The sequence below is a fragment of the Diorhabda sublineata genome, chromosome 6, assembly GCF_026230105.1.
Source record: "Diorhabda sublineata isolate icDioSubl1.1 chromosome 6, icDioSubl1.1, whole genome shotgun sequence".
NCBI lineage: Eukaryota > Metazoa > Arthropoda > Insecta > Coleoptera > Chrysomelidae > Diorhabda > Diorhabda sublineata.
Window position 1 is genome coordinate 9326140 of NC_079479.1, and position 10049 is coordinate 9336188.

General features: G+C 33.8%; 1 protein-coding gene across 1 annotated transcript in view; it reads left to right on the forward strand.

The window, feature by feature from the left end:
• LOC130444990 (uncharacterized) overlaps nucleotides 1-10049 on the forward strand; it is a 28948-nt gene that overhangs the window by 13557 nt on the left and 5342 nt on the right. Inside the window, exons 6-13 of the mRNA XM_056780408.1 lie at nucleotides 54-335; nucleotides 1797-1970; nucleotides 2792-3015; nucleotides 3201-3476; nucleotides 5052-5317; nucleotides 6365-6427; nucleotides 8241-8346; nucleotides 9182-9259. Of these exons, the coding sequence (XP_056636386.1) occupies nucleotides 54-335; nucleotides 1797-1970; nucleotides 2792-3015; nucleotides 3201-3476; nucleotides 5052-5317; nucleotides 6365-6427; nucleotides 8241-8346; nucleotides 9182-9259 (1469 nt within the window). The remainder of the gene's footprint in view (nucleotides 1-53; nucleotides 336-1796; nucleotides 1971-2791; nucleotides 3016-3200; nucleotides 3477-5051; nucleotides 5318-6364; nucleotides 6428-8240; nucleotides 8347-9181; nucleotides 9260-10049) is intronic.

The following is a 10049-nucleotide window of genomic DNA, read 5'->3' on the forward strand; positions in this document are numbered from 1 at the left end:
TGGACAAAATTTGTAATTAAATTTGTAACTAATTTGCGATTTTTATTCTCTAGGTATTAAAGTTCACGCATTCGAACCTGCCGACGAAGGAATCGTAAGCAAATTTTATCTACAACTTTCCGAAAATGTAGAACAAAATCGTTTAGAAGATATATTCAAGAAGTATCTCTTGAACAACAGCTTGAGTTTAGGCGGTACCGACATTTTCGCCAGCCCTAGAATCGAGCTAGAAGCTAATGACTTTAACGAGTGTTCAAATACAAATTTCCACGACTGTTCAGAAAACGCACACTGCTTTAACCTGAAAGGAACGTACTCTTGTAGTTGTAAGGAAGGTAAGGAAAATATTTTTTCTTTACAAGGATCAGAAATATACCAAATACCCTTCAAATATTATTTTTATATTTTTTATATATACTGAAACAAATGTTTTTGAAGAATAAAAATATTAGTATGTCATAAATCTTTTCTTTGACCAAATAATTTTTACAAACGCTCCTATATGGTGACTTAAGATCAATATTGATGAATTCTAACTCAACTTTCAATATATCATTTGAAAATTTTGACCTTCGACCTTTAGTAACTGTTTTTACACACATAGGATCGATGCAGATTCCTGGGAATCAGGATCTCGAATGAAATTCGACTCCATGGGAATTTTTTTTATTCGATCATCGCTTTTTAGACTAATTAGATCAATTTAACGATTAAAATCGGAGAGATTCAAGTGAGGTTAGGATATTTTCAAAATATCAGTTGATATTTTGACGAAATATGAATAACATCACAAATTTATAACCGGATCACTTCACTGGAATGACTATTCGTATAAACATGACATTCCTTTCGATGGTTCTTCATGATGTTTCATACACTACCTGCTTTCAAAGTTACCAATACTAGCACTGCTCTATTTACTTCCTTAAATTATAATTTTGATTCACTTTGAGGAATTTGATTAACTCATTACCTTTTATAACTAGTAGAATTCCCTTTATCAATCACTTAATTCAATTAATTGCGTCAGAACTGCAGTTTTTCCTTTTCGTCACTGTTAACATTGTGAAAACGCAAAAATAGTTTCTGAACTTGCGAGTGGAGAAGAAAAGGTTTATGCTTTCCTTAGTGATTCACCGTTACCCCATTTTCCTCCACATATATCTTCTCCGGTGTTAAGTGATTTTTCTCAATTAATTCTTCAAGAAGTACAAAAAATCCTGTCACAAAAACTATGTTGAATCCACTAGCTCGCGTTCCTAAAGTTACTTCTAGCTTTCTTAAAGTAAATTCTGGATGAGGCTTAATGAATCCTTATATCCAGTATCTTCCAGCACTTTTTGTTACTTTAGTGATCGCCATTCGAAGACAAGCCCCATAGCATTCTCCCATGATTAGTCCAAATAACAATTCTTTTATGGTCTTCAAATTGATTGGCGTGTCTTCTAGATCTTCTGCAAAATAGTCTTATAACCTCAATGTTTTTAACAAAGGTATAGCTGGGGAACGTTTTCTACGTAGTTATCTAGCGTGGTTCGTGAAACATTGAACTGAAGAGAACCTTGGATTATAGCTTTAGCGCCCGCTTTCGATTGGCTTGCTCTGCCTGTTAGTAGAACCCTTATAAGTAAACACCATCTAAAAATATGAATTCATTCAGGATGGGGTAACCCCATTTTGCACTCCTTTGGACTATTGCACATCGAATCATTTTTTTTTCAGGAAAACTGAACTACAAATTGACACACTGCTCAATTAAATTCATTTCGCTCACTTATATTTATTTTTCTTTGTAGGTTATTCGGATTTGTCGGAGAATATGCTATATCCTGGAAGAATATGTTCAGCGGATCAAGTGGGTTGTGAAACATGTAACTATCATGGTACTTGTTACACCGCAGGAGCTGAAGATACATTCTGCGATTGCTTCCAATGGTATACTGGACAATATTGTCATATTAATCTCAAAGGTAAGTTATTTTCAATTATCAAAGTTATAAGAATGAAAACCTACGAGAAAAAGTACATAAAAAGTGAGGATAACGTATTATAGAACATTTCTACGTATTTTGAAACAAATCTTCATTATTATCTTCAAAATATGCTTCACGTCAATGCTTCGTCCAATTTTCCATACACTTGTTGTAAGCCACGACTGGAATCACCTTCAGTATCTTAACCTAATCAATTTTCATGGCTTCAATAGACTCAAGGCACGTTTTTAAAAGTGAATTCTTGAGTTTCAAAAAGAGGAAAAAATCGCAGAGATACAAATCTGGTGAAAAAGGTAACAGCGCGATAACTTGAAAATCTATCATCATGGGCAAATATTCAACGACTCTACAAAACACTTTCGAAACATTTTCAGTAATTTTATTCGAAGGAAAGGGGTACAAATATTGCTCCACGTCTTCATTGGACACAACAAGATTTGTCGTTACAGATCAATTAGGCTTATACCATCTTCTTAAGCTGTGTGCTGTTGGTGAATTAACACCATATGTGCTACGATGAAATTCACAGACTCGCATTTAACAAAGCATATAACACAAAACGTCATTTTGACAATTACTGAGCTGGACGTTGATTGAAGCATGCTACTGCTATATAGTGAAAACCATGTGGAACCCAAGAGCTTCCTCTTTGGTCAGTCACATCGGATTCACGGATGAATATCTACAATTTCATTAAATCAGATATTTCTTTGTTATTGTAGGCTTCAAGTTATTAAATGAAGCACCATAACTTCTATTAATTAATGGTGATAAACTTTGTTTTTTCTTATTTTTAGTTATATTGATAGCTTTAGTAACACTTGGTACATTATTATTGGGATTACTACTAACTTGCATTATACTTACATGCGTGAGAGGTAGACATGTTGAAGTTCCTGGTGGAATCAATTTCTTACCTCAGGGTAATTCCGGTAGGAGAAATACCCTTGATAGAAGAGCTATGATCCAAGATACGAGTTCAGAAGAGGATAATAAATCGGATACGTCGCGATATGTGAAAGTAAGTAACTTGGAATGATAAATGTTCAGCGCTCGAATTAGTATTAATTATTCGTTAAGATTGTACGAAATTTTGAATGTGGTTTTTCAATTTTTAATCGTATAGGGTTGTAGACAAACAGACGCCTTATTACTTCAGTAAAACGCTGCAAATCTCCTATTTGGAACTTGGTTTTTTGTTTGTAGAAACAGAAGGCTGCTCCCCAAAGGAAAATATCGAAAGTTTCCTTAAAGGTAGCCGAACGCATCGAACCCGCAACTACGAATCATAACATCACATCCGCCGAACAAAAAGATAGATCTTTAACGGTGATGATTCCTCGAGCAAAGTACCATCCAGCTCCGCCGACATCTCCATTATCAAATTATACCAGTTTCGATGTACGTAAACCTTCAGTTCCCTCGATTACTAATGAAGCAAAACTTCTGAGCTTATTAGATGCCGGACCTTCTCCAAATCAGGTAATTATATAAATATAACTGCGTAAATTTTTCCATAGATTAGTTACAATTGAAATCCTCGCCATATTTCCATATTTCATTCAATGGAGTTTCTCTAGATCGGGACATAAATTTATATCATTTTGAAGTGGTTCCTAAGAATTGCCTTCAATGCAAAAGGAGCAGATCATATGGTTTATAACAATCCCTGCCTCACCTAACCCAACCTAACCTAACCTAACCTAACCTAACCTAACCTAACCTAACCTAACCTAACCTAACGTAACCTAACGTAACCTAACGTAACCTAACCTAACCTAACGTAACCTAACGTAACCTAGCGTTACGTTAGGTTACTATCTAACCTAACCTGACGTAATCTACTCTAACCAAAGTCCCTAACTTTGCGTTTTTTGTTCTCTTAAAGGTTAAAAGAAAAAATACAGGCATCAGAAGGCAAAACGTGTTCTAAGTGATTCATATTTTTATCTATTCGCTTACAAAAATAAGAACCCTTATCAAAATCGTCTTCTATTAGTTCCTTAATTGGTACCGTTTTGTAAAAACGCATTTTATTGAGTTTTAATATGTTTACTATCGATTTATGATCAAGTTTGAATGTAGTGGATGCTTTTCTACTCGATCTATATGGATTTTCCTGAAACTGTCACCAAAATAATAAATTTATAAACTGTACAGGGTGTGGCGTAGAAAGTTTTGATCAAAAGTACAGTTATGTTATAAATCGGAAATTATGAAGAAATACATTATGGATGACGAATTTAGAATTTGCGTTTCAAAAAAAAACTAGTCCACATTAATCTCCTTTAATAACGAAGTTAGTGACTTTAAATTATAACCTACAAAAACAAGCGCTTTCCTTTTTTCTCTGTAATTTTTTCAACCCAATTCGTATCGATATTTCTTATATCAAAATTAAACCAATTATGAAACACTTAAAAAGTAGTTTCAATATTAGCAAAGGTTCTCATCATTAGAAACGTTGACTAGGTACAGTAAAACGAAGTGACTTTGAATATAAAGAGTTTTGTTTATCAAACAGAACATTTTCCAGATAGATGGCTCTGGTGTGTTTATTTCTTAGTAGACAATTAATTTTTAGTTAGTATGGCAACACTGTCTAGCTTGTTCAGGCACCATTTTGCAAACCCGATACTTTCTCACATACTTAGTACATGCATAAGTTTGATAAAAACTTGTAGAAAATAACCTTGTACAATCACAAAAATGTGAGTAACAAGTTTTTATCTATTAATTCATTGTTAGCTATTTCTTTAATTACTTTGTACTGCAATTAATTGATATGATATTCTTCGCACCATTTGCAATGGTTCGGCTTGTCTTTTACAACATGGAAAATGAGTAATTCGCGAAACAAGTCGTTTAGAAGGGCCCTTTTCATTAAAAGCATCACCAGCAGAAAAAATTGACCAACGAAGAAACGAGAGCGTTTTAGTTATTCGGCTCGATATAGTACAAACCAACAAGATTTATTTGATAAATTGAAAAAAGGAAAATTTTTATTTCAATGTAAATACACCAATATTGTGATAATGATCAGTGTTTTCTTTTCAGTCGGAGCGTATCCAGCAATTCAATAACGTTCCCAGCGAATTACTCAGCGAAGATAAAACAAACTCCAGAAAAACTTCAGGAGCACTAATTTCAGCTGGTTTTGAAGTTTCAGCAACAGTTGTCAATAATATGGGTACTTTAGGTACAACTTGCGGTACAGAAGCTGATAGAAGCGAAAATGCTACACTTATTCAAAAAATTAGTGCAGATTTATTATCCAGTACTGGTACGAGATCACAATTCAACACGTTGAGACAATCATTAATGTAAGTAGACAAAATTTGGTACATTCTATTAGCACCTAACCTAACTTAACCTAAAAAGATGTTTTATTCTTAGCTCCGCAATTCATTATTTTGCTTCCATTAAACGTAGAATCCTCCCAAAAGAGGCTAATTTTCTGGAGGTTTTCATGTTCTACTTCCCAAATTATTAGCACTGTTCCTCCGAGATACGAAGATGGTACCAGAAGTACCTGGCCTGATTTGCCTGAAATGGCGGTAGTTACATAGGTTTAAGGCTGAATTTTTCGTCCATCAACAACAAAAGAACAATTCAACCAATGGACTGAAAAGAGAGAACACGTTCCAAAGAAGGCAAAGACCATTCCATCTGCATTCATGTTCAAGGCGACGGTTTGAACGGCGAGTATTACGCAACGTTTGAAGGAAGAAATCAAATAAAAACGGTCGCATTTGGCTAAGAAGATAAGGTTGTTCCATCAAGTGCACCAGCTCACACATCCGTTATTGCAATGACCAAAATTAATGAATCAAAGTTTGTATTGCTACCTCATGCACCCTATTCGCCAGATTCAGTCCCCTCGGATTATTTTCTGTTTGCAGTACTGAAAATATGACTCAGTGGTCGAAGATTTTCCAACAATGAAGAGGTGATGTTGGTTTTGAGGAACTTGACGATTCTTATCATAAAAATAGTAAATTTTTTTCCAAAATTCTCGTGTTTTCTGTTAATTGCGCCAGGAACCACTGAGAAGATTTTTGTACCTAAAGGTCAAGATATTCGCAACGCAACGTCTTTAAAGCTTGCTCGCAGAATCTGCTGTCATCATTTTCTGGCATGCTTATCACCTTAAGAAATCACAATAGGGATCTGGTAAAAATATGAAGTAATTGACTTTGTTCTAGAGTTTTTTCACACTCTTACGCTAGTTTGGACTTGCACTAAATATCTTTCGGTGATTAAAGTCCACTCAGTTATCGAAAAATTGAAAATATACTTCCTAGCGAGGTTTTTTTTTGAAAATCAGGCCGCGCAGAAAGAAGATTATGTAATACAAAGTTCTGTTTCAGTGATGAAGATGTAAAAAGTGAAGGGAATATGGACACTGGTTCAACCTGGTTACCTAGAGTGATGTGAGTAAAATAATTCTTGTTATAATCAAAATTAATTAAAGAATTTAAAAGCGATCAACAGAATTCGGTGATAAGATGTATTTCAATGCCAAAATTTTTTATGTTTCAAGTTTAAAAAATAATTTATTCATTAAATAAACAATGAACAATGAATTATAATATAAAGAGATACGTATTTCGTTAATGTAAGCAAATTGCTTGTTTTTCCTAGTATCCTCCGCCGTTTAATTATTAGATAATTTGTCGCTCCATCTCTTGGTGGGTATTCCAAAGCTTCGGCGCCCTAAAGGCGACTTATCTGTAGCTATTATTCCCAATATCGATTTACAATAAGTGTTTTTCCAGCGATCTTACGCACTTTTGTCATTTCGGAAATTTCTAATATTCTCTTTGTGTTCGATATGTCTGGTCTGGTTTCCTTGTAGAGTTGGGATTTGGATTCGATTCTTATCGTATCTTTCAGGAAAGCTGAAGTTCGTGCTGCTTTTGCTGCTTGGTTTCTTCGATAACACCGTATCCTGATATTTCTATGTCTAAATATTTAAATTTCATCTCTTGTTGAATAATTCCATCATTTACAACCAGTTTGCACTTCGGTTTTGCTGCAGATATCTTCATTTTTAAACTTTTTGCCGTTGTGTTGAATTTGAATAGTAATCTCCGTAGGTTATCTTCAACAATACGGGGATGAGAGAATCTCCTTATTTTCAGAAATTTCTTTGGTAGTTATGCCATTAATTTTGTTTCTTTGGTAAATGTTTTGGTATTTGCTTGTTGTATAGAAGGTGTACCAGTTGTATTCGGTAAAACGCCTTTTCCAGTTCTATAAAACACATGAACGCCGGTTTGTTATACTTTATACTGGATTTTTCAGTTATTTGTCGCATCTTCCTGATTTGAAACCTTGTTGTTCATCGCTCAATGTGGTGAATTCATTTATTTTGTTTGTCATGATCTTTGTTACTAACTTCAACGTTTATGCCTCGGCAGTTTGCAATTAACTTTCTGTCTCCTTTTTTGAAGTTCATTTGGAATATCGTCTGGAGCTGGAGTTTCATTAATGCAGTTTCTATATCTCTTTCTTCTATTTCAGCTATTTCGTTAGTTGTAATTTCTGTATCTTCTTTTTATACAATTCTTCAAGATATAAGTTTACTTTGTTATATAGTTTGATCAATCAAGAGATACCTTTTGGTTTATTATTGCAACCTTCTAATTAGTTAAACGTATACAACAGCAACATTTTCCAGAATTTTTTTCTCATTATCATATGAACATCAATTATTTCCAGTCACATATGATGTTCTTAAAGTAATTAAACTTTTTTCGATTTAAACATCCTGTATTAAATGACATTTATGAAGGATACATTGGAAATTAGTTCTTTATCTTCATCTGTAACATCTTCTACGTCCTTTTCTGGGGTTTCGTCTATTATCCTGTAGCCGATTCAGATCCTATAAAGATTTATCCCTGATGAGTTCTTTTCTAAGCATTGTGAGTTATTTTTTTTTCTATTCTGCTTACCAATAATAATGGAAACGTGGAAGATGTAAGATCTTTTCTAGTGTAGCCGTTGGGTTCTTTGGTTCCAATTGTACCAAAACAAACCAATTTTTGTACCTTATGTATTCAGTAACTATCATAGTAAAATCTGAAGGTTATGACCCAAATTATGCCTGGACTATTGTGGAGTTTGAAATCTATATAAAGCTTATTCATATTTCAATTAATTTTTGGTACTTCATCATTATAAACATTCCCAAAGTTTAACAATAATGTATAGTGATATTTTTTCAAAATTCTTATACAGGACGATATCTGAAACATTATCTTATGATGAAACAACAACTCCAACGCCTATGAAGCGTCTTCAAACTGATTTCGACTCAAAGCCGTCTTCTCAGCATCCAAATGACGTGAGTATTTTTTTTTAATATTATACAGAAATTCATTTTATAAAAGAAATATTGTAAAAAGATATTACAGGAATGAATATTCAAAGGAAATTGAAATATCATAATACAGTTAATTTGTTAAATTTAAAATAGAACGACCATCTTCTCTGCTTGTTAATAGTATACATAGAACAGGAATCAGCCCAACAGAGTCGCTTCAATCAAAGAAATAAAGTAAACTAGCTAAAAACAATATTCAAACGACCTCATATGTCGAAGAAAAAACAACAGTTTCACCAAAAAAAGTGCACCGATTCAAAAATCGATGGAAACGATGGTTAAATTGAACGAATTGATTCCTCACCCACCATACAGTCCAGATCTGGCTCCCAGTGACCACTGATCTCAAAAAATGCTCGCCGGTAAGAAATTCGGCTCGCATGAAAAAGCAATTGATGAAACTGAAGCCTATTTTGAAATAAAAGACAAATCCTTCTACATCAAGAAGTTAGAGAAGCGTTGAAACGATTGTATAGCTTTTGAAGGAGATTATATTGATGAATAAAATCGGATTTTGTCAAAAATTGTGTTTTTCTTAATCACAAGACTTATTATGTTATCCGAAACAAAACAAAAAACGATTGGTTGGCATCCAACGAGAAAAACAAACTTTTGGAAAATGGAAATATCTTTTTGGACTTATAAGACTCTGAATTATCAAGAAAAAATCTCGATCGGTCACTCCGACTTAATTCAAGTTGTCCCATTTGTATCGTCAATCTTAAACTCGATCAAAAATCGCTTTATATGAGAAAATATATTTTTATCAAATACTAATTTTGATTTTAATTTCCAGGAAGCGAATACTATGGCGGAACGAGACTTGGGATCAACTTTTTTACTTCCTCATACTCATCTATATAAAGCTGAGAGGGTAAGATGAAACTTAATATTCACAGCATTCACTTAAAGTATCGATTTGTTTTCGGATATTTGGGATCATGTTGGATATTTGAAACTTACCGAAAATTAGGAATATCTACACCATTACCATCTTGATTCTTCCACCAACAATATTTTCTATTTGTCTTCTTTCCCAATCCAAACAAAGTAATTGTTCAAAAAAATAATGTTATATACATTGAACTCCAATATTCTATAATCATTTTTATCAATTTATTGCTCATGCAGAGCTCAGCCTCTACCTGTACACATCCTAAAGCTGAGGTTAGTCCAGCCCGGCTGGTGTCGTACAAACTCGCTTCTATCGACAACTTACATGTTGTTGAAATCATTTAAACATTTTGAGTTTAAATTTTTCTTCTTCTTCTTTCTATTTTCGACTAGTCAATGTTCTCCAGGACCATCTCTTGGAAGGTCGGCCAAGAGGTCTCCTTGAAGTTGGTATTTCATCCTTTGCCAATTCAGCCCATCGATTTTTCTTCATTTTTTTCACCTGGTCTATCTCCAATATCATCGTCTTAATTAATATTCTTTTTAGTGTTTGCCATGATCGCTTTGTTGATATGCATCTCAATTTTGGTAACTCAAATTTTTGTCCATTATGAATCAATCTTACACTTGCGTCACCTTAAGTGCAACGACAGCTCATGGACAATAAAACGAAGACTGCAGAAAAAATAACCTGATCCCTAAACACCTACGATTAGTCCAAAACGGACGTTAAAACAATGAGGATCTATTCTATTGTCAGATGAGACCAG